The 24874-nt window shown below is 54.1% G+C and overlaps 2 protein-coding genes across 8 annotated transcripts; one reads left to right on the forward strand and one right to left on the reverse strand.

The window, feature by feature from the left end:
• Positions 1–706: 706 nt before the first annotated feature.
• Positions 707–14977, forward strand: nfe2 (nuclear factor, erythroid 2). The gene is made up of 4 exons (XM_088918158.1): positions 707–1189; positions 10509–10587; positions 10998–11135; positions 12031–14977. Exons 2-4 carry the CDS (start codon positions 10540–10542, stop codon positions 13396–13398), a joined length of 1554 nt encoding a protein of 517 aa, XP_088774284.1. The 5' UTR covers positions 707–1189; positions 10509–10539; the 3' UTR covers positions 13399–14977.
• Positions 14978–15366: 389 nt separating this feature from the next.
• Positions 15367–24639, reverse strand: LOC148841422 (heterogeneous nuclear ribonucleoprotein A1-like). Of its 7 annotated transcripts, none has more exons than XR_016090952.1 (12): positions 24541–24639; positions 23345–23461; positions 22835–22981; positions 22173–22383; positions 21741–21833; positions 21164–21214; positions 20873–20935; positions 20235–20378; positions 19604–19738; positions 19188–19276; positions 16449–16523; positions 15367–15494 (listed from the first exon to the last, which is right to left on the reverse strand). XR_016090952.1 is itself a non-coding variant. In XM_088913557.1 (11 exons), exons 1-10 carry the CDS (start codon positions 24550–24552, stop codon positions 16480–16482), a joined length of 1056 nt encoding a protein of 351 aa, XP_088769683.1. In that variant the 5' UTR covers positions 24553–24639; the 3' UTR covers positions 15367–15494; positions 16449–16479. The 7 variants fall into 7 exon arrangements, 4 of the variants coding, with proteins under 4 accessions (XP_088769683.1, XP_088769690.1, XP_088769671.1 ...); XR_016090949.1 differs by having other exon boundaries at positions 21125–21214; XR_016090953.1 differs by lacking the exon at positions 19188–19276 and having other exon boundaries at positions 16449–18684; positions 21125–21214.
• Between the last annotated feature and the right edge of the window lie 235 nt (positions 24640–24874).

Raw genomic sequence — 24874 nt, forward strand, 5'->3', positions numbered from 1 at the left:
AGGCCTGACGACCGAACTGCAGGCGGTCGGTTTCGTCCCGTCCAGCTCTCTCCATCGGGGGCAGCGGTTCAGCTGATCGGATGGCGTATCGCTGGGATGTGCGTGTATGTGCGCCTGCGTGTACGTGTGTACACACGTTTTTGCATGTTTGTATGTGTGCATGTGTATGTGCATGGGGGTGCATGGCTATGTGTATGGGGGTGCACATGCGTGCGCGTCTGTGTCCTGGATGAGGTCTGGTTTCGTCTGACTGCCAGACTGAGAATTCGGGGGGTCTGCGATAAGACAAGAGGGGAAGAGATAATAAAGAGGAGTTGAGATGAAAATGGGATGTTGTGTGTGTGTGTGTGTTAGCGGGGTGGGGGGGGTCTCAGAAAGGCACCCCACTCGCCAAACCTCCTCGAAGGGCCACCCTCCACAAACCCCCCCTGCCCCGGATCTGGGATCTGGGATCTGGGATCTGGGATCTGGGACGTCCTGGTTTCGAGGGGTCGTCCTGTGGCCGGTGGAACGTCTGCTCTGCGAAGGCCGAGCTGCTGAGTGGATTTCCCTGCAGTGGCTGCGCTCTCCTCACCACAGGAGGGGCGGGAGTGGAGGGGCCGGCCAGGGGAGGGGGTGGAGAGGTGGGATAAGGGAGGGGGCAGAGATTGGGAAGGCTGGGCGGGGGGTGTTGACGGCTTTATTTCTCAGTTTGTGGTATTTCTCTCTTTCTCTGGAGATAAAGAGAAGAGCCGGGCTGGTTGGAGGGGAGGTTGGATGGGAGGGGTGTGTGTGTGGTGGTGGAGGGGGGGGTGGTTAGTTAGGAAATAAGAGAGAGAGAGGGTGGGTGTGTGTGTGAGCGAGCGCATGTGTATGTGTGTGTCAGTGTGTCTGTGCGCTGCAGGAAAGGTTGTTACATCGGAGACCCATCCCAGTTATGTAAGATCAGCCAGCGGGGACAGGCGGTGTGGCTTTCTGAGTTTGTCAAGCGGTGAGCGCGCACGCACTCACACACACGGGGGAGAGAGAGAGGAACCGTCGCGGCTGCCAGGGACATGTAACGGCCACCGCCAGGAGCCGGCCAGCCCACGGAGCCACAAGAGTCTCCCTTATCCCCTCTCTCCCAGCTCCCGGGATTATCACCCCCCACCTGAAGGGTGTCATCCTTGGCCCAGCTGTCCGAACCGAGCCTCCCGGACATGCAGCTCAGGTAAGATCCCCGGCGCCGCGGCCAGCTGAGGCCCGTCCTCTGCACCTGCCCGCCGTCCGTCCCAGTCGCGTTCCGAGGAACAGGACTGCTGCGTGCTGGGCAAAGTCCAGAGGGTCCAGAGCTCTGTGATACTGGCGCTCGTGTGTCCCCATGACACTGTGACATTGCAGGAGGGCCTGTGTACGGGATGGCCGCAGAACGAGATGTTGGTCCGGGACATGCTGGGTGCAGGATGCAGAACTGTATGAGAAAAGACGCAGCAAAACTTCAGTACTGATGATCATGATGATGGTGACGATGATAAAGCTGGCAATCTCAAAGCTCTGCTGAGGAATTACTGCAGCTTTGTGTAGCTTTCAGTGCCAGAACAGTTTTTTCCCCAGCAGTCCGGAAAAGAAAGGATACATTGTTTTTTAAAACTCAAAAATACATTAAAATGTCTTCATTTTTTTTTTAACAAGGCATCTAAGGTTGCTACCAAGATACAGCCTATTGTATTATTGTAAATGTTTCTTCCAAAACTGCTCCAGATAATAACGGCACGCCGCTAAGTTTAGACTTACTAGTTTGCATCCTTTTTGGCAGAAGGCAAAAACCAATTCGTTTTCAAACTCGCGGAGAGGAAAAAGGATAGGTGCCGGCACTCGAGTGAGGTCTGTGGGTTTTCAGGAGGCGGTGAGGCTGGCTGGTGGAGGCAGAAGTGGATTTTCATTGGCTGTTAGAGAAAAAGGTGTTAATGAAATTAGAACACTTGGCATACCTGGGCCTGCCTCTTGATTAAAAGGAATGTGTAGCTCCGTGTTTCGTAAAGGGCACCTGTTGCTGGGTCTCTGGGCTGACAGGACTCCCCCATGAGAGAGACAGCCCACCAGTTTCTCTGGCCTTTAACATACTTAATGAGCTTCTAGACTACAGTGTTTTGAGGCTGATGACTCGGAGAGCACAGCCACTCTCTCTAACAGTGAGCCGCCTGTCTGGATATACACGGACTACTGCTGTGTCGGTAGTGTATTTTTACACAGCCTTTCACAGCTGCAGCCTGCTGGATCGGGTCTCTACTGAGTGTATTTTGTTCTGTCTTACTGATTGACTCTAAATCAGCCATAGTCACCATTGCTACCCCTGTCTGTTTTATAGAAATGATTCTTGCAATCCAGGATATTGTCACAGGCGAATTCTGTGTGCAAACACAGTTTCACTCAATGTGTGAGCAAAAATATCTGACTCGCAGACACTAAAGAAGGTAACAGAACTCACATGGCAGGATTCAGTCAAACTGACAAGATGTATAGTAGAAGAAATACATGATCTATTGAGTGTATGGTGCAGAGTCAGACTAATTGCATCTAATTATTTAGAAAGAGAGCATATAACTTCACAGAGAGCAATCAAACTTCCGACCTAAAACAATCTGTAATGGGGAATCCATGCATTATGCATGCATTGCAATATGAATCTACTGTAAATGATGGAATGAATATGCACGGTGTCTCTCAGCTGAATCTTCTTTTAAAACGGGACAGGTGTGTTTGTACTTCCTAACAGGTGTTCCTACGCCTGTTGCTCTGCTGCCTTTAGGAAGAAAGCCGCTCAGTTTTCCTCAAACACTGCTGCAGGCTGTGTCTGCGAGCCCTGCGGTCTAATTTTTGTACCTTATTACGTGAGGGGATGTTCCCGTGCCGTACAGCTGTAGATCATGAACGTTACGCTGTTAATATTTCACAGTCCACTGAATGCGCTTTGTGATGAATCAATGCATTGGCTGGATGAATTACTGTTGATATATATCTGAATATTCTGGTATACCCACCTCTACAGTATGCTTGTCAAAAACGGCAACGGTAGATTTGTGTCATAATTGCGCACTCCTGGGGGGCTTTCCACTTGACCGTGTCACCGCGCTGTCCCGGGGCTCTGCCTCTAGACTGGGGAAGTCCGCCTTTCCTGCGGGGGCACGCCGGTCCCCCGGCTGAGCACGGGCTGGTGAGCACTGCGGCCGAGGCCGGGTGACCGACAGGCCGCCTCATCCGCGTCGCACATGGGGGCCAGCCAGGGCCACAGTCCAGCCCTTCGGTACCGCGGCCCGTCTGGCCTTGCCTGCACTTCCAAGGGCTCTTACAGATTTTCAGCTCCTCAGCTGGAAAAGAACCCGATTTTTGAAAATGGTGCCTCGGGACTCGATGCCGGTATCCGATAAAGAGCCCGGATGGGTCCAACCAGGAAGAGAGCCGAAGTCGCGAGTACAAGAGTTGAGTCGGTCCGGTGCCGTCCAGGTCGGACCCTTAGATCACGTTCCGGCAATAAAACGGGCCAGATTAGTGCCCTGCGTTGTTCCAAACATTCCTGCAAACCAGCGCAGAGGGAACCGAGCGAGAATGACAGCTGTAAGGCAGCAGAAGAGCAGATGTTCACTAGGGAGTGTGCCTTTCGCATCGCTGGAGAAAATTCAAGCAGTTTTCTTTTTTTTTTTTGTGGGTGCCGGGCAGTGACAATCCAGCACGGTGTTTTCCAGGAATCATGGGATATCTGGCCCGGTACACGGCTGGGACACTGTAGGCTTGTCCAATTCGCGCCAACGCAGGCATCCAGACTCCAGGACACATCCTCGGAGATATAGCCTGTGGTACCCAGGACATTCCCAGAACAGACTCAACTAGCCATTTTTCCAACACACCTTCAGATGATGTAACGTGAAAGGCGCTGTATTAAATACAGGTTATTAATAATATTAATGCCACAGCGGATTTCAAACCCATTGACCTGTGAAAAGATACTCGAGTGCGTTAAGAGTGCTTGTGGTTTTGCAGTCAGCAGTCCTCCCAATTGCTTTACATAAAGCTGAATTAAACAGAAGAAAGGCTAGCTGGGAATTGAACAGTGAGGAATGGGAGAGCTCAGGCCAAGCCAGGAAGAGGATAAAGCAGGGATCCGCAGGGTACAAATCCGGTAATGTGAAATAGGGCAGACGGTTCCCCAGTACTGTATCCCAGGACACTGCTTGGGGTCGGTGTGTTACAGCTCCAGGGGAGACTGAGCTTGGCTCTTGCACTGAGTCTCTTGCATCTTGCCGAGTCCCTGTTCCAAATAGTTCCCAGCTCTGGAAGCACTCGTCCGCAGCAGGACGCAGCAGGACGTTGTCTCGGAATATCCCTGCTGTGGCCTCCACGAGTCTTTGTGTCTTTATCTTTACTCAACGAAGGATCAGTTCAGCAGGAGACGCGCTGCTTGGGTTGAAGCTCTGAGGCAGCATGGAGGCAGTTTTTCCAAGTTGACCAGGCTGAGCTCCATCAGGCCACAAGGGCATTCCTGGCACTTGGTAGAGCTGGATCGTGATAACTCCCTGATTTACAGAGTGCTTTTCATTGCATTTCAAAGGAGCTTTATGACAGGGAACTCGCATCACCCACTCCCTGAAGTGCAGCCCCCCCTGGGTGACACACAGCAGCTCAGAGGAGGAGAGAGACACTGCTGCTCCAGGTGGATTCAGAGGGAGCTGTAGGGAGGAATGACTGTACAGCCTCGAGATGTGCCGGTGCGTCTGTTTCTATACAGGCACTCTATTAATATAGACCAGGGACACGACTCTTTGGAGAGTTTTGTTGCATCAGAAATCCTGACTGCATAGCTGAATCAATGTGTTGCTGAACTAGAGCAGTTTGAACCTTTTTGCCAGTTCTGAAGCAGATGGCACTTTAAACAGACCTGTGACACCTACTGGGCTGTGTTCCTGGAGGAGCAGTGCTTTGCATCACTGGTCCAGCTGTGGATCTGAGCCTGAAGTGCAGGAGACAAAGGCAGATCTCTAGACCGCACTCCGCAGTCACTGGCCCATTGTGCAGCAATGGAAAGAGTAGCAATTAAAAAGACACAGAGAGCAGTGTTGTTTCTCGATTGCTCGTGCAGTGAGGAACGTTTACAAAGTTTTAAAGCATTGCACTGGCGTTCTGTATTCCTTGCAGTCCCAGGGTGTTATTTTTCATTTCTCAAAGACTCAAACCACAGCCAGCCCTCGGCATATCAGCTCCAGGAAACTGGCTCTCAGTTGTTTTTTTTTTTAATTTAACGTGTTGTTGCAACACGTAATGTCGAAACAGAGCCTGTCGGAGAGATGGCCGTCCTGCTCTCCTGCGGCGCGGCGTGTGAATGCTGGAGGAAATCCGCCGCAGAGACACAGCTGGGGCAACGACAGCACTGACGTCCTATCTCTAAACTGGCTTTTGCAAAACGCACAGAATGGCACAGTACAGCACAGCACCCAGCACTGCGCTGGGCAGCAGCAACACTTCTGTAATAAAAAGATGCAGTCATGCGGAGCATCTCTGCAACCTTTTGAATGTGGTTCTGCAGTACGCTCCTGCACAACACGTGTAGTACAGTGTGGAATGGCACAGTGAAGTGTGGTGAGTGAGAGTGAACAACACTGTGCAGTAGAGCACAGAGAGCCTAGTCATTTTCAGGACAGTTCTGTTTAAGCCATTGTAGGACAGTCCAATATAGTCCAGTGAAGTTCAGTTCTTTCCACAGTAGTGCTGTCCAGTTGACTGTAGTACTGTAGTACAGTTCAGTCCAGTGTATTGTAGCAAAGTGTAGTCCGATGTAGTCCAGTGTAGTATAATCCACCCCAGTGTAGTTCAGTAGTCCAGTATAGTCAAGTGTAGTACAGTGCAGTCCAGTCCTGTGTAGTACACCCCAGTGAAGTACAGTAGTCCAGTGTAGTCCAGTCCCGTGTAGTACAGTACAGTGCAGTCCAGTGTTTGTACAGTGCAGTCTAGCCCGGTGTAGAAGAGTTCAAATTCTGCATGTCCAGTCCAGTGAAGTACAGTAGTCCAGTGTAGTACAGTACAGTGCAGTCCAGTGTAGTACAGTACAGCACAGTCCAGAGTGGCACAGTCCAGTCCTGTGTAGTACAGTACAGTGCAGTCCAGTGTGGTACAGTGCAGTCAGCTGCAGTGTAGATCAGTGTCAATTACAGTCGTGCATATATTACAGAGCATCACGTTGCATGCAGTTCTTTGCAGGATAGTTGCTGAACAGCGCAGCTCAATGCTGTGTAGCACAGTTCAGTCCAGAACAGCCCAACACTAACAAATTCATTCTACAGTACTTCTTCAAACAGGATTCTGCGTTTCGAAAGCGAAATGTTCGAATTAGAAAAATCTGCAGTCTGCAAACATCATTTAATGACGATACCCCCTTTGTTTTCTTAAACAGAAACAATTACAATCGTTTATACATCGGATGGCGTGTGCGTTTGAACTGTGTTTACTTGCGATCGCTGCTCACAAGCCGCGGAGAGCATTCCGAGAGCTCGGGCGGAATCTGAGAGCCAAGGTGGCTGATTTTCGGCACACAATCCGCAAGGCTATATTGAAGTCCGAGCCAGGAGCAGAAATAAAATGCCTCTTCTGTCTAACCCGGAGATGAAAAAACGCATTCCTTCCATACAAACTGAAATCTTCCTTCACATAAATAAACACTCTCGCAAGGAGGGAGGCGTAATTGCGCTGTGACTGGGAGAGCCTTCTCTCCGGTAAACAAGCTATTTGGTTTCGTGGCCAAAGAAGACAACAAAGCGCAACAAAGCAGACAAAGGCGAGGGAGAGACAGAAAAAGCTCATCAGAAAACAATTCGCGTCGGAACCCCATCAGTCACTCAAGCCCGCGTCCGCGGAGAAACAGCGACGCAGAAATCTGCGTTATAGCGGGGATTGATCCGCCCGTCCGTTATCGTAACGTTACTTATAAGTAAGACAGAACAAAAACTGAACTGAAAAAAAAAACTGCTTTTAAAAAAAAATGTATTTAAACAATAGAAATACAGAGGAACGCGCCTCATCAGCCTCTTGACTCGGACCGCAGGAGCGAGGCGTCGCGAGCGCGCGTTGCGCCAGGGCGCACGTGCTGCAAGAGCGGGGAGAGGAGCCGCCCGAGTGGAGCGGACGCGCAGCTCGGACCGTGCAGGCAGTCACAGCCCCCTCATCCTTTCCCCTGCGGGCTGGCAGAGCCGGGCAGGGCGAACCGCGGACCTGGAACAGCCAGGGAAGAAACTAGCGCAGGAGTCCTTCACCTCCCGTTCCAGAAATCAATCCAGTAGAGGGTCACGGGGGAGCTGGAGACACCAGTCCATCACAAAGACGGGTACACACACTCGCATCGGGGCCAATTTTACCAAAGCCAATGAATCTACCCGCATGTCTCTGGACTGTGATAGGAAACCAGAGTCCCCAGAAGAAACCCACATGAATGCAGGGAGATCATGCAAACTCCACACAGACAGCACCCCAGGGCTAGAGTTTAACCGAGGACCCCAGTGCTCTAAGGCGTCAATGCTGACCACTGCGGCACCGGCCACCAGACACATGCATATGATATAAAAAGCGATTTCCCTGGATCCAACCCGACAGTTTTATTCCTTATTCAATGTTCCTGATGTGGCCGCGGAGTCACAGGTGTCGCTGACATCACCCTGAGCCCTGAGCCCGAGATGTGTGACCAGTCGCAGGGTGAGCTGGGATAGCTCCTTGCACTCCTCTCCTTGTGGCCGCGCCGTCTGCGCTAATCACAGCAGGCCGCTGTGCGCCCATGCAATGAACATGGGGGCGTCAGGGCCATAGGGCTCAACCTGCCCTTCGAGGGGCACCCCTGGGCCCCAGCACGCCCCCTTTGAGCTCGCTCACCACGGCCAGAGCAGCTCAGGCATGTGCTCCACGCACACTCTCACACACGCAAACATGCTCACACACTCACACGCAAACATGCTCACACACTCACACACTGACACGCAAACATGCTCACACATGCAAACATGCTCACACACTCACACGCAAACATGCTCACACACTCACACACACTCTCGTACACACAAACATGCTCACACACGCAAACATGCTCAAACACTCAAACACACTTACACACGCAAACGTGCTCACACACACACTGACACGCAAACATGCTCACACACACACAAACATGCTCACACACACATGCAAACATGTCCACACACACACACACTTACACACGCAAACGTGCTCACACACACAGTGACACGCAAACATGCTCACACACACACAAACATGCTCACACACTCACACACACTCTCGCACACACAAACATGCTCACACACGCAAACATGCTCAAACACTCACACACCCTCACATATGCAAACGTGCTCACACACACACTGACACACAAACATGCTCACACACACACATGCAAACATGCTCACACACTCACAGACACACTCGCACACACAAACATGCTCACACACGCAAACATGCTCAAACACACACACACTCACACACGCAAACGTGCTCACACACACACATGCTCACACACTCAAACACTCACACACACACACTCACACACGCAAACATGCTCACACACTCACACACACACATGCAAACATGCTCAAACACTCACACACACACGCAAACATCCACACACACACAAACATCCTCACACACTCACTCACACAAACATGCTCACACACACACACGCAAACATGCTCACACACTCACTCACGCAAACATGCTCACACACTCACACACACACTGACACGCAAACATGCTCACACACTCACACACGGCACGGCTCCCTTTCAACAGAGAGCTAGATGTCCGAGTGGGGGGCACATGTCATTTCTACAGCAGAGCCCACCCTGAGTAATGAGCCCAGGAGCTGAAGGGCTGCTCTGCACGAGCACCTTGGAACAGCAGGCCCTCCGAGGGTCAGGGGAGGGGGCGTGGCAGAGCGACCTGCTCCTTCCCAGGTGCCCAGTTCAGTTTCCTGCCCGAGGCGACTGTCCGTGTGGAGTCTGCATGGTCTCGACCATGTGTTCACAGGGGTGTTTTCTGGGAGCTTCCTCCCACCTCCCCAAGACTCACTGCCTGGTTGGCCGGCTGTGCTTTATTTCCCATTTCACCAGGAGCTGGAGAGTCCATCTGGAGCAGCTCTGTTACCCTGCTGCCCCACACAGCTGACTGACTGCAGGGCTGAACGAGAAAATTGGCAGACACAGAACCAGTAAAAAAACGCCCTTCTAAAGAAGAAGGTTTTGAGTCTAGATGTGAAAGTGCACAGGAGAGGTGACTCTGATCTGTCGGGAGAGAGTTCCAGAGCTGTGGGGTGCAGCAGAAGGCCCTGTCTCCCACAGAGGGGGACAGACGGGAGACCAGAAAGCTAAACGCGTTGAAGAGCCCAGCCAGGCCCCCGGCATCCGTTAGTCAGGGAAGCGGCTGGGAGGCAGCAGATAGTCTTATCAGAGTCCAGCACAGCGTCCCGCAGCGCGGCTGATACCGAGAAGCCCTCTCACTCCGCAGTACTCGGAACTGGCTGCCAGACATGCCTGACACATGGAAGAGCACACACAAGCACATACCAGACACACAGGGTTTCTCCAGTGCTTTGTCCCCAACCTCCAAATGATTTCCATCGAAGTTTCGACACCTTTCAAGTTCAAATTGAACCAGCTTTATTGGCATGACTGATAAATGACAGTGTTGCCAAAGCATATAGAATCAGAACATCTACAGACGTTTATAATACAATATCCTGAACAGTGGTTTCTCTCTGTCGTGCTGCACGTTGTCTTGCCCCTCGTCTCACAGGCTCAAGGGCCACATGAACTGAATCTCTTCAGTCTTGAAGGGTGAATCAGCTCAGAATCCACCCAGCTGTCCTCTCCTTCGGCACGAACAAGGAAACGCACGCCGGGGGCTCTGGGGGAGCCCCAGGCCTGTGCAGACTGTGAACGGGAGGCGCGTGTCTGGAGCTCCATCCCGCAGGCAGGCCCAGCTGTCAGAGACGGTGCTCTGACTGCTTCCGGGAAGTGACGGGACGCACCGCGGTCCTCGGACCAGCCTCAGGCAGTCCGGAGGGTCCGCCCGTCGGCAGCGTTCCTTGGTTCCCATTCCTGCTCTCTCCCGCCTCTCCATGCACAGTGGGAATCACCAGCCTGGTGCAAATCCAGCAGTGGTCACTCTTGGCCTCCATAACATCACAGTGTCATGTTACCCAGCACTATTGACATGATGTAAATACTTTGCTTGGCCACGTTTTTACAATGATTCCACTGCGCTTTACCCTACTTTGGCCGATGGCATAAAACAGCGATGTTTATGTGACTTCTTCTATCCATGTTGGGGGAGGGTGGTGCAGGTATTTCCTCTGAAGAGTAAACCTCTGAGCAATGACTCCCAGTAGCTCTGCTGGGCTTCGCAGCGGACAGGCTTGTCTGCTGGCTCCCATCATTTGGGGCCTTGGCCGTGGAACTGTGTTCCCCGTCGATAACGCCTCCTCTCTGTCTATCTCTCCGCTCCAGGAGGAGCTGTCGCTGCTCCATCGCGTCCTGAATGTGCGCGGCTGCCAACTGCATCCTCCCACTGCGGAGAAACTGCGAGGTGAGTGGGCCGTCTCTCTGGGGCATGACCGGCAATAAGGGAATTATGGGAATAGTTCCCATAATTCCTAGCACACACCTTTTGCTTTCTTGGACAAACACATTCCGGATGGTGTTTTTTTTTTTCCGTATCTGTGCTGGTACAGAATCAACTGTGTTTTCTCTCAATTCAATTCAATTCAATTCAATTCAAGGTGCTTTATTAGCATGACCGAGGGGTACAATCAGTGTCGCCAAAGCAAATAAAAATAATGAAATTCACATGAAACAAAACAAAAAATTAAAGTTAAAAAAAATCTACAGACATATTACAGACATTTACAACAAAGACATATCATAAAATATTGACATATACTGTAGGCAGATGGAGCATTAGTAGGAGACAGACTCAGTTTTCTCTCTCTCTCTCAGGGGCTGGCCCACCCTGGCAGACTCCATGGGGGTGTACCGATGTCCACCGCTGTGCCTCCGGCTCGCCCGCACCGCCCCCTCCCGGAGGCGGAGATGGACTTCACCTGGCAGGAGCTGATGGCCATCACAGAGCTACAGGTGCGCGCGGGGACAGAGCTCCTCACCCCTCCTCCTCAAAGCGCTTGGCAGGTTCCGAACCCGAGCACAACTTGTTCGTACTCCGCCGAAGGTGGTGTCCGAGGAGACGGCGGAGGGCTCAGCTGGAACAAATCCCACCGAGACCGGGGTCATCGGGACCTGGTTTGGACACCCCGGAGGCACTGGGCCTCAGAGCGTGTGCCGCTGGTGCCCGAGGAAACCTTCTCCCCGTATTTTCACGCGTTCCCAGTTTCCTAGCTCTGTTCTCCCCCCCGACACTGTGGTTTTGACAGACCAGCTGACACTATAGCGCCCCTGTGTGGCGGTCGACGGGAAGGCGTCGCCTTCAGTGTTTTGTTCGGCTGCTCAGGTCAACAGCGGTCGACCCCAGGGCTGTGCAGGAGATACAGCAGGGGGAGATCTGCCCTGGCGTGTTTTAGGACCTGCCCTGTAGGAGCCTGCGGAATTATTCCACTCTTTTAGAGAGTCTTACAGGCTGCACGTTTTACTGATTTTACACACACGCACATACACGCAGCGCTCAGGCCTCAGAGATAAGCTGTGCAACAATGGGCTGATTGAGTGATGAAGGGATAAACGAACAGGGGGGGAGAGAGGGAAGGCTCACCCCCAACTCCCCACCCCCCCCCTCCCGGCAGCACAATGCCCATCTGTTCCTGCGAGAAACCTGAGCGCACCTGAGAGGGATCTCTGGGGGGGAGGGGGTGCGTTTCACCTCCTGCACGTGACGCACGGATTTGAAGGCTCTCATCTGATGCGCCAGATCGCTGTGCTGCAACCCTGTTGTGCCACGCGCTGCAGACAGGACTACCTGGCTACTCCCGACCTCTGACCCCTGACCTCTGACCTCTCCCCCTCTCTCCCTTGCCCGCAGGAGTTCGACGTGCCCGGCGAGAGCCCGTTCGAGCAGGCAGCTTACCAGCCCGTGTGCCCTCAGTTGACCCCGGTGGGCTTCGGGTTGAGCCAGCCCTCCCTGGAGCCCCCGCTGCCCAGCTGTGGCCCGGGTCCGGGCGACACCTTCGAAAGCCCCTACACGGAGGCGATGCCCGCGGGGGCGCCAGCCTGCAGCCTGCAGCGCCTGGGGAGCAACATCGAGACCCTGTACGGACACGCGGGCTCCAGGCTGCTCCCCAACCCCCACTCCCACTCCCACTCCCACTCCCACTCCCTGCAGCCCCCGCTGATGAGCCTGCTGGAGCACATGAGCCTGGCGGGGGCCGGCGAGGTGGGGGCGCCCCCCTTCATGGGCGCCGGGCAGGGGCGGGGCCCCCCGGGGGCGGGGCTGGGGCCGATCAAACACCCGCCCCCCTCCGATGACCCGGAGTCCGACTCGGGACTGTCCCTGGGGTCCAGCCCCCCGCTGGCCTCTCCGGGGAACGCGACCGGGGGTGCCCCCCCGTACGCCGGCGGGGCGGCGGAGGCCGGGCTGGGGTACAGCGACGGGGAGCCCCCCCTGGAGATGGAGGGCATGGCCGAGCCGGGGAGGATGAGGCCCGATTTCCTGTACCCAATGGACTACCAGCACCCCATGAACCACTACCCTTACCCCGTACCCCAGCCCTCCTACAGCCTGCCCCCTCCCCCTCTGCATCCGCACCAGCAGCAGCAGCAGCTCCCCTCCGACCTGCAGCCCCACCCGATCGCGCCCGCGGCTCTCCACGGCATGGTGCCGGGCGCGGTCAGCCTGGCAGGCTGCGGCGGCGCCGGCTCTAGCAGGGCAGCCGCCCCGTACGGGAAGCTCAGGGGCCCTCAGGCCCGGGGGGCCGGAGGCGGGGGGGAGGCGGCGCCCCTGACGCGGGACGAGCGGCGCGCCCTGGCGCTGAAGATCCCCTTCGCGCTGGAGAAGATCGTCAACCTGCCGGTGGACGACTTCAACGAGCTGCTGTCCCGCTACCAGCTCACCGACGCCCAGCTGGCCCTGGTGCGCGACATCCGCCGGCGCGGGAAGAACAAGGTGGCGGCCCAGAACTGCCGCAAGCGCAAGCTGGAGAACATCGTGCACCTGGAGGCCGAGCTGGGCCAGCTGCGGGCACGCCGGGAGCAGCTGGCGCGGGAGCGGGCCGAGTACCAGCGCGGCCTGGCCCTGGCCAAGCGCCGCCTCTCCGAGCTCTACGCCGACGTCTTCGCCCGCCTGCGGGACGAGGAGGGGCGGCCCTACTCCCTGGACGATTACTCCCTGCAGCAGACCAGCGACGGCAGCGTCTTCCTCGTGCCGCGCAAGCCCGGGGAGGAAGGGGAGTGACCCGGGCCGGGCGGGTCGTGCGCTCGCTACCCCCCCTCCCCCACCGGGCCGGCGGCAGGGCAGGGATCTCCGGCTTCCGTCCGGAGCAGCTGCAGGGCCCAGTATTTAAAGACAGCGCAAGAGCCACCGCCCCCGACAGCCCGGATCAGTGTGGCCAGGTTGGGAGTCCTCCCCCCTCTCAGGCCTGTGTGAGACTCGGGACCGAATTTCAGCTGATTAGGAGCAGTTTAAAGCACCCGTCGCCCGACCGTGCCTTTCCCAAGCGCGCTCTGGATTGTGATCGAGGCTGACTGTGCACCTCCCCCCACAGAGACATGAGGCACACAGAGGAGTCCCCCCCTCCCCCTTCCCCACTCCGCAGAACGAGAAGCTCAAGGCAGGAGCGAGCAGACTCGTGAAGGGACAGACCCCCTGCCCCCATGACGTCTCGTGATGGCGACGCTCCTGACTCCCCGTTATGCACCCCTTCACTGGAAAGCGGGGAGCCCATATTGCTGCAGGAAGAGCCCCAGTGTCCTTGGCGCTCAGGAGCCCCAGGCTGTGCTACAGCGCCCCATGGACAGACTGCTCCTGCTCCGGGCTGCCCAACAGTCTCCCCCAGAGACAGACTTCCAAGATGGGGGCGGGGGTCCACACAGAATTCCCATAAGAGATTACCGCTCCGGGGGGGGGGAACGCCGATGAACGGGCAGTGCTGCAGTTTGGCATTCACACAACAAGTGCCTCTTCGGGCTCTCTCTCTCTCTCTCTCTCTCCTTGGCGTTGCACACCGACAGTGGGGGCGCACTACGAGTCGAGACCCCCGTTTACCTCTGAGCCTTAACCTCCACAGCACGATCCTTTCATGCGAAGAGAATCAACTGGGATCGCCTCTCCCCGCTAAGCCCCTGGAATTTAAGCAGGAGTAGGATCTCCTTCCATCTCCCGTAAACATGCTAGGTGAAGGGGTGCCCTGCTGTAGACTGGCGTCTCCTCTTCGGGCAGTACGTGTCCAGGCTGAGCCCCAGAAAGTCATGATTCACCTGGAGAATGGGCAACTTCCTGCTCAGAGCACCGATCCAGTCAAGGCATACAGGTCATCCTGTCACACACGTGTGATGGTTCACTTAACACACCAGGCTCCATTAAGGGAGCTCTGCTCCTTGAGGTTGGAGAGGGGGAGGGAAGAGGGGCAGAGTTTTGCTCCAACTGATTGCCTAGTTTCACAGAGCACCTGGAAATGGATGACACATTCCCAATGCCTTCAGAAACCGAACACTTCATAAAACCCACTGGATCAAGGCTTTCTGGAGGCAGGGAAGGGAGACCCCTGGGTATAAGCAACAATGGTATAAGACAACTAACACAGATCGGACAAAAGGGCATTTCAGAGCCCGATGTTCTGCTCTCACAATCCCACTTTCCAGCAAAGTGTACCCCCCTCAACCTCCGTATTCAAATTCAAAAGCCAAAGCGTGAAGGTGTTTGCTTTGTACAGTGTTGCATTAAAACCAAATGTCTCAGGTCTACAAATGTATGAAGAACCTTGCTGTACATCATGGGTGGCCAAAGAAATTGCAATAAAATATTTCTCTAATCCTCTTTGAACTTTTTTTTTTTTGTATACCAGGCATCAAGAAACTGCACAGCCCAAAAAGATTAACACCAGCATGACCAGGACACCCCTGTTCCTCCCCTTCCTGCACGGGCCTCATTGCTGAACACCATGCACACAGGCAGACCCGGCCGATTTTGCTCAGCGTCTTACAGAAACTTGTATGGGACCAGAATCGGGGGGGTCCTGTCCATTTATGTAGCTGCTTCCCATGCAAGCCCAAATCTCTCTTCCAAGTTCAATCTGGGGAGCACTTGGGATCTGGGGATGCAGGAGACATTGCCTAAAATCTCCGTACAAAAAGGTACAAGTACAGGAAACTCCCTCAGATCTTATGGGATTACGGCAAAAACAAAAACACCCAGGCTTGGTGTGCTGTGCATTTCTGTATTTTATTAGAAATATAAAAATCATTACAAAATTAGTAAAAAAAAAATGCTGTCCTGCAGACTTCCAGTGAAACTTTTTTAAAAGCCGTCCTCCTCGCATTCCTTTAAGAAGCCTGCAAGACAAGAGTGGGAGGGGATGAGAGGGTTAGGAGAGCTGCAGAGCCCAGCAGGCAGTGGCACATCAGCACAAGGCAGCAAGCCAGCTGTCGCATACTTTCCGCTGCCAGCGGCGGGCCCACGGCCCCGCAGGAATTCGCCGCGGCCGGGCAGCGGATTCCTCTCTGCCCAGGCACCCCAGCTGCGCGGCCACATGAAGGGGCTCGCAACGACAACCGCTTGATTAAAGCAAGTCAGCGAGGGCCGATGGCGGGCCGGCCCGGGCTTACATCACTCGGCCACAGCCGGGCCAGGGCAGGGGAAACTCGAGGGCTTATTAAGAAAAAAAAAAACAGGCTGGCAACCCCCCTGCCCCGGGAGAGGGGGTCACGAGACCCCCGGCGGGCCTCTGATTGCACCCAGATTTCACACTGATCCTTTATCTCCCCCCCGAGAGACTTCATCAGGAGTGGGCGGGGGGCATGGGTGCTGCGGTACCGAAAGGCATCAAGCAGCAATGCAGCAGCTCCCCCTGCTGGTGAGCAGCGATCCAGAGTGAACCGGGAGCCAACAGGTGCACCAGTACCCCGGGAGATAAAAGCTTAACCCTTTGACATGATACAAGACACACTTGAGAGACAGATATAGATGGTCAGGAGACTCAAGAAGGAATAAGGACTGGGGTCGCAGCAGGAACTGGGACCCCGTCAGGCTGGTTTAAACCTCTTCCTGATGAGGCCTCCATTAAAAAGAGGGCCTGCAGGACTATCCCCCCCCCTCACGTCAAGGGAGCTCTGCAGCAGACTCCAACCCGGGTAGGGGAAGAGCTGCCACAACTCGGGTTCAAGAGGCGGACCCCCTCCACCAGCCCCTCCCCTCTCTGCCCACCAGGAGCCGGGCGCACCCCCTCCCCAGGGAAAGGGCCAAGGAGCTGCTTCAGTAACCTTCGTGTTCCACTGTAACGGACGCACCTTCTTAAGGCTGATCAACATGCCAACTTTGTCACGTCAGGCTGGAGGTGTCGGAACATCCTTCCCTATCAAGTCCTGAGAACAAGATCTTTAAGTTAGTACATTGGGCACAATTAAAATACAAACACTCACAAGCAAGTGACTAAACTGCTGATCATTACGGCTTGAATCAAGATGCCCTGATTTGATTAACTAGGTTAATGTCATTTCTGAAATCGGTGGAGTACATGGTTGTCCAGGACAAAGATTTGCTTTCAAGTTACCTTCTTGAGATATCAAGCTTCCCAGCATGCATTAGTGCCCCTCGGAATGTGCACCAGGCGTCGATTTAACCTGCTGGCCACCAGGGACCAGCAACACTGACCTGTGCACTTCCAAGTCCAGGACAAACTAAGTTCACATGAGGACAAAAGGCAAATACAGATGCTGAACTTCAACTTTCCCCACCCCTTTCATTAAAAGCCTAACAGTCTGGGTTTGAATCAACCAGGCAAGTTTTCCCAAACCTTACCACCTCCCTCCCTGAAACGACAGCCAAACCATGAATATGGCTTTTAATCTGCTCCACCCCTCCAATCACATGCATTTCTGTCATGCAAGATTTGACTCCTTAGTTGGCATTACCCAATTTCATGTACCCCATTACAAGAAACTTCAAAGCTACTCAAACCTGTGAGGTTTTGTTCCAAAAACTAGGCTGTCTTGTATCTGGGGAATAACCCACACTAAAGCATCACACACACAGACTAACATACCCTAAAAATTCCCTCTGCATCACCTGGTTTAATTTGAACTGGCTGAAACAAACCCTGGACTGAGAGAGGATTAAGAACTTAAACAAATGTACAAGTTGAAAAATCTGTTCTTACCTACTAAGCACGGTATAAATATACCCCTTTCGTAGCTGCTGACTCTGCTAGTCTTATTAGAGCAACGTTCTGTACTCAGAAAGACTTCTCTGGCTCCTTGCGATGATCTCTCTGGCTACTGCTCTCCCTGGCAGCTGCCTCCAATGGCTAGCCTCAAGATACGCTCGTAATGCAAGCCTCCAGCCGGGCAACGTGGCCGAAACCAGCGCTAAAGACTCCTAGTGGCACCGTTAACCTTTCCGAAATAAAAGGGTCCTCCTCCAGTGAAGAAACCAGGCTTCCAAGCACATGTAGAAGAGGAGACTGGGACTTGCTCTTATTGCCACACTCCACAGAAAAACCTTCCAACTCAAGCAGTCTTTAGGGGCCTCCTTTTTTCAAAGATCGGGGAGCATGAGCCATTCAAACGATCAAAAAAGGGTCGCTTTAAATCCAGTGCAAAAGTGCACGCACACAAAAACCAGGTTTTAAAAAGACCACACCCCCCCCCACCCCCACAATCATTAATACTTGATCTGTCTGCTCTGGGTGATGGCCGAAGTGAAGCAATGACCAGCTCAACACCAGCTACCAAGCATCAAAAATCCTATTTAAAAAAAAGCCCAGCAGAAAAACCCAGCTGGCCAAAAAGAGTGCAGTTCACAAAACACCCAGTAAGAAAGCATACTGGAATACAAATATACAAGAAACTGCAAAGGACAAGAGGGTTTTGCACTACACTTAAAGCTTGGTTAGCGACGGCAAGCCGGATTATGCTGAAAGCTGGCCGACGGATTGCTGTGCTGGAGTCTGAAGGGTTCTGGGACACGGGGACAGGTGAGCCAGTGCAGCAAACTTGTGCTCAGGTGGAATCGACCGCCTGATCCACGTCTGCGGTGCACGACTGCTTGAGCAGGCTACCTTCCCTGCTGCAGTACTCCACCTGCCGTCAGGAAGCATGACGGCACCGAGACCTCTACCCAGTCACATGTCATCTACACAAACACTACACATCTTTTTTTTAAAAAAAGTGTAATGTGGTTTATTTTGACTTGATTAGTTGCAGTTACACTTATAAAAACACACACACCACACAGGTGCTGCCAAAAAAAATCTACATAAAACCATCTGGAATGCTTGACGCTTTTTACAACAAATTGCAACTACAAAATATCCTGCTGGATGGCATTTTTTTTCCACAAACACAGAAACCATGTTTGAAGGCTCAACATGATACAAGGAGTCTCTACATTGTTATTTGTACACTTCATGCTCTTCCATGTAGCAGCTGTAACCTGCCACAACTGTGCTTGGCTGAGCAGATCTAGGGTGTGAACCTGCTGCTTCCCTGTCACTTCCTGTCGCTCTCCTCTCCTAAGTACTGAACCCTGTTGAACAATACGGAACAGCATTATTAATCTGTGCACTGGCTTCATGTATAATAAGAATGAATCTACATTGAAAACAAAACTTACAGGGAGGCACCCAGGAGCAAAACCATCACTTTGTGTTGTGCATTGAAACCCTCCCAGAAAACAGAAACCAGCTCTTGAGCAGAGCCAGCAGAAAGGAGAAAGCTTTAAGTCAAGGCCAAGGAGTAAAACACTAATTGGACTTTAATTGAAGTTTTTTTTTTGCCAGAGCAGGGGTATCGGTGTTGAGAGTTGGGGGAACACATGAAGGTTTGCTTCTGGATCCTCTGCAGAAAGCACTATTCAGTCACAGGTTAGTCTAACAGTTACACATTCATCAGGCTCTTGTATGTAGAACAGCTGTTTAACGTGAGCCTAGACTGAGGAGACCCATCTTCAAAGTTACTCTGGTCTCTCAGGTTTAGCAGACTATGCAGCGACACAAAGACAAGAGGGTACCGAAACGGGGGTGCCCTTACCTCCTCAGAAGTGGGGGGGGTTCCCTAGAACCTTCTGCCTCCGGCACTGCTTCCATAACCCCCACTGCCTGAGCCACCCCCATAGCCGCCTGGGAGACAAGGAAGAAAGGCCATGAATAAGGGCTGGGGGCAATGCTCATTACCCCACATGAAGAGGGCAGAGCCAGTTGGCACCTGCCCGGGACACTGAACGGCCAATTTCACTGTTGGGAAAGTTTCAATCCCAACATCAGCAGCTGGTTTTCCTCCATCACTTTGCGATTGCATAACCAGTTACAATACGATGGCAAAGCTACGAGTCAGAACAGGAAATGTGTCGAGATGCATGGCTCATCGCGCCAGTACTAGTGTGATAAGTGAACACAGGAACGGTGCCCCCCCCCTCCCAGTCGGAAGGCTGCAGCTTGGGCACGTACCCCCATATGGGCCTCCGCTGTTCCGGCCGCTGCCTCCTCCGAAGTTGCTTCCCCCCTTCATGGGGCCGTAGCTGGAGGAGGACTGGCTGTTGTAGTTGCCGAAGTCGTTGTAGTTACCGCTGCCGCCAAAGCTTCCTGCGAGGCCAGAAAAAAAAAAAAAAGATCTGGTTAGCCTCGTAGGGCACCGGGGCAGTTCAAGTTTAACGAAGTTCTCCCTCGTGCTCTGGGATGCCTTCACAAGCACTCGATCCAAAGTGAACTCCTGCAGCTTTCAGGCAAAGCACAGTAACCAGCCGGCTGAGCAAGTCCGAACCAACAAGGTTGAGGGTACAGGCAAGATAGCTCAACCCTGAGGCACCCAGCTCCACCTCGTTACTGGGATCCAGCACTGACAGCATGTGGAAACTCAAGCTCCTAGGCATGGTGACCAGCTCCACTAGCTGGGAAGCACCATCCACTCAAAGGGCTGCAAAACCACCCCCCCCCCCACCAGGAACCGGAATGCAGGAGACTTTCAATCAGCTGCTGGAACATCAGAAAGCACTTGGCTGGTCTGCTCAGGCACTCCGTTAGGTCACCACAAGCCGAGGCAGAAAGACCTGGGCGGTGTCTCCAAGACCTTGGCGCTCACCTCCTCCAAAGCTGCCCCCTCCATTGTTGTAGTTGTCGTAGCCCCCTCCATTGCCTCCGTATCCGCCCCCCTGCCCGCCGCCGTAACCCTGCCCTCCGCCGTAACCACGGTTACTCCCGTAGCCGGGCCCGCCTCCATAGCCACCTGCAGGAGAGAGAGAGAGAAGAGTTCGATGAGGGAGGCGCGTCGGCACGCGCAGGCTGCAACCAGGTAAGGGTCTATCCCAGGCGTCGGCCGCGGAGCCTTCTTCGGGTGCGAGAGAGAGGAGAACAAAAGCCTCCCAGGAAGAGGCAGGAGTAGGAACGAGGCAGTGCGGACACTCAGCTGGCGAAGTCAAAACCGGCAAGTGAACAGGCAGGACTGGAAGGAAACAAGTCTGAGAGAACGGGGAAGGCGCGTTCGGTCAAATCGAGCATCAGCTGCCAATTTTCCCTCTCTCGCACCCGAAGAAGAGGCTCCACAGCTGAAAGAGACCCCGACTGTGGGTCTGGAGCCACAGATCCCCCTCCGGACACTGGCGATACTGGAATTCGGCTCTTAAAGGAGAATCTGGGGTGTTAAACCCAGGCCGAAGTAAAAGAAAATATTTTACATACACAGTGTTAAAAATAAACAAGTAGTGATAAATCCAAACTCACTGTCTCCTCCGAAGCCGTTGTAGCCCCCATCTCCTCCATATCCACCACGGCCTCCAAAGCCTCCTGGGGTAGCAGAAGAAAAAAAAATAACCCCAACGTGGTCAGTGCAGCGTAACAAAACAACCTGAATTAAATTAAATCCAAGAAATGCCAGGGGGGGTGGGGGAAGGGGGGGGGGCAAAAGCAAGTTAAGGGGAAAAATGATTAAAAGGGAGAGAGATAAAAAGGAAAAAGTGGTTTTGAACCACATACCACGGTCACCGAAGTATCCATCACGGCCAAAATCATTACCTCCAAATCCACCACCTCTGCCAAAGTTTCCTGAGCTGCTGCCCCCACGTCCTGGAAAGAACGAATGTCACCACAGAAGGACACCAGGCTCGGGGGAGCATTTTAACCAAGCGCAAGTCTAGTCTGAGGCCTGCACAGCACCACACAACCTTCACAACCCTCCACACGAAAGCTAGGAGGAACCCAACGCCAGTAAAACTGGGAACAAGAGGCTTCTGTACACAAAGGGTGGCAGGAGCCTGGAACAAACCGCCCAACGACGTTAATGAAGCCAGGATCCTGGGCTCTTGCAATAAAGCTCCGTGACAGACCACTGCACCGATCAGCTACCAAGCAGGACAGCTGGAATGGACAGACCGCCCCCCCCCCCCCCCCACCCCACACACTTGTGTGTAAGGACCCAGCTCTTGCTCCTTTGGCCAGAATATACCCCCAAAAGCACTCAGGTCTAAAGCCAAATCAATTCTCAGATAAAAGCATCCAAGGTCATCTCTCTCCCCAAAAAGAGCCGAAAACACCAACGGCACTGGGTCCAAGACCCCCTGCGCGTGACCAGCCCGCCCCACCCCAGGCTTACCTCTCATGTTCATCCCTGCGCTCGCCATCTCCTGCTTCGACAGGGCTTTCCTCACCTCACAGTTGTGGCCGTTCACTGTGTGGTACTTCTGGACTGCAGGAGAAAGGAGAACTTTGAAGCTCGAAAGCGAAATCGGAATTCAGCACCAATGAACAGCTGTTTCCGCACGGCCGACGGGCATCGCGGTGAAGGACGGTGTGAGGCAGCAGGGCTTCGCTCACAATCACGGTGAAAGCTTGCACACTCATTTTCAAAGTGCCCCCCCCGCCCCCCGTTTGTTGTGTAGTTGCTGTTCATTATTGGGTCTCGGCTATAGATGGCTTGTTTCAAGTAGAACTGCGTAGTTCACTGAGCTTGCTAGAGTGGTCTGCATGGTATCAGGGTGGTTTGTGAGTGAACTTGTCTTTGTTTCGGAAAGGGCGGACCACTTACTGACGATGCGGTCCACGGAGTCGTGGTCGTCGAAGGTGACGAAGGCGAAGCCCCTCTTCTTGCCGCTAGCGCGGTCGGTCATGATCTCGATGACCTCGATCTTGCCGAACTCGCTGAAGTAGTCGCGCAGGTGGTGCTCCTCCGTGTCCTCCTTGATGCCGCCCACGAAGATCTTCTTGACGGTCATGTGGGCGCCGGGCCGGGTCGAGTCCTGTGGGCGAGGAGACAAGGCGGGTCACGAGAGGAGGCCAGTCCAGCCCTCTAGGGCAGCTACTGGCTTAAATTAACCCCATCCAGCCGGGGAAAAGGGTACCGGCTTCAATAACGTGGCTGAACGGCCTGTTCCATGCTCCCACCACTCTCTGGGTAAAACAGAATCTGCTGCCCCAATCAGAAGACTGAATGGATATTCCGCAGAGCTGAAAAGGAAGCCAGGGTACCAGCTTCAACATCAGTTCCCTCCTACCACCACTCTTTGCGCAAAGACGTTCCTCCTGTTCCAGCGCTGCAACGCAGACAACAGATCTCGCCGAGGACGGACGAGCCCCGCATGTCCCGGGTACGGCAGGCAGCGGCTCCGCAGCCCCCCGGTGGGCCCTCGATTCGGAAACACTCTCCCCCCAAACCCCAGGGAAAACAGACAGCAGACTGGGGGGGCTCACCTCTCTAGACACGGCGCGCTTGGGCTCCACCACCCTGCCGTCCACCTTGTGGGGCCGGGCGTTCATGGCAGCGTCCACCTCCCGCACCGAGGAGTACGTCACGAAGCCGAACCCCCTGGACCGCTTCGTGCTGGGGTCCCGCATCACCTGGGGGGGGGGGGGGGAGAGGGTCACATCAGCACTGGAGGCAGAGGGAGGCCTGGCCCCGGTTCCCCCAACCTCTAGGTAAACAATCAAAGTCACAGTGGTGGGGTAACCCACCCAGGGTCCTGGGTGGGACGAAGCCCTAAGCTCTGGGACTCTCAGCACACACAGATCACGAGCTGAGCTTCTAGCCCACTCCCACTCACTGCCGCCGGGCCTGACAAACACCCCCCCCCGCACAGCCAGGGCAAAGGGCAGGTGCTCCCCCCAACAGCAAACAAACCGGGGCGTCCTTGGATCGCTTACACCCACCCCCACACCGCGAGCACGGGGTCCGGGGGGGGGGGTCTCTTCTCCTCTCCTTACCACGCAGTCCGTGAGCTGTCCCCATTGCTCGAAGTGGGCTCGCAGGCTCTCGTCCGTCGTCTCGAAGCTCAGCCCTCCGATGAAGAGCTTGCGCAGCTGTTCCGGTTCACGGGGAGCCTGCGGCGGGGGGAGCGGGGGGGTTAGAGACAGGAAGCGCTGGGCGACGGGCAGGCCGGTCCCGCCGGTCACCCGAACCCGGCCGGAAACAGGAAAACGACTGGACACAACCGCGACCAAGGCACGATTACACGCCATGCAGAGCTTGTACGCAAATAAAAACTTCCGGAGCGTGTCCTCCTACCATCTTAGGGGTTACATACACGAAGACCTGCTCCGCGCCGAATCCGCAAGGCCAATCTCAGGACGCAGAACGGAAGCGGCCCCGGGCCGGCGCGTGGGCACGCTAGCCAGCCCGCGTGAGCGCGGAAGGTTCCAGACCGGAGACAAAGGCTCTGGCAGGGCGCATGCGCGAGCGGCAGCCTACAATCACCGTCTCAATATTTACCAACACGGCCGCCCAGGCTCCACAAAACAGAGGAGCACGTTTTCACAGCATCCCAGTCTTGATGCGGGGAAATAAGCTGCATTACACAGGTCTAAGTGCTGTAAGAGCAATCTGGGACGACTGACTCCGGGCAGGACTTCCAAGGCCCGGGCGCCATGTTCGTTACTCCAACAGGAAACAAAGAAATGGGTCCGAGTCTTTTTTTTTCTTGGATTTGCAAGATTTGGGCGTATTCACCGATTAACGGTGTTTCCATTTGCTCCGGATACAGAACGCGGGCCGATACTGCGGCCACGCGAGACAAGCGTGTCTTTCACTTGGGGAAAGACGCACGATCTCGCTCGCTCGCAGGCGCGTGGCCTGCACGCCCACCGCCCTCACGAAATGGCGGAGCGACCGATCGCATCCCACCAAAGAAAGAAATAAAACACAGTAATAAATTAGAAAGACGGAAAAATATACTGCTGAAGTAAACAGTGACGATGTGCGTCTTCCCCCACCTTCCACAAATTCAGCAACAAACGAGCCGACGACTTATGAAAACACTGCAGATGTCTTTTATAGCTACGACCTTTTACAAACAATAAACTTTAACCACCACGTTATCCAAAGCACGGGTATTTTGACTAAAAGATTCTAAAAAAACGCCTAGTAAGTTGCTTTAGCCTGAAGAAAAGCAAAAAAAACTTACCTCCTTAGACATTGCTACAAGATCTGTACCAGCACAGCGCCTCTTGCTGAAGGAACAAGGTCGAAAGAGCCCTTCTCGCTGCTCAGGCTACTGAGTTATGAAGACGGTAAGTTCCGCCCACTGGCATCAGTGATTGGCTAACAGTTCCCGCTGCAGCGCGGAGCTGGGAGAGTTGCTCAAAGCTCATTGGATAGAACTCTCGTCTATCACGGCCCATCTGGTCCTTCTAACCAATCGCAGCAATATTGTCGGAACAATCGCACTCCCCCCGTGTTGTGAAGTCGGAATCCGATTTGCTCCTCTTCCTGCCAATCATTGGGGAAGCCGAGCGGCC

Source organism: Atractosteus spatula, chromosome 1, assembly GCF_055471065.1.
Source record: "Atractosteus spatula isolate fAtrSpa1 chromosome 1, fAtrSpa1.hap1, whole genome shotgun sequence".
Taxonomy (NCBI): Eukaryota; Metazoa; Chordata; class Actinopteri; order Semionotiformes; family Lepisosteidae; genus Atractosteus; species Atractosteus spatula.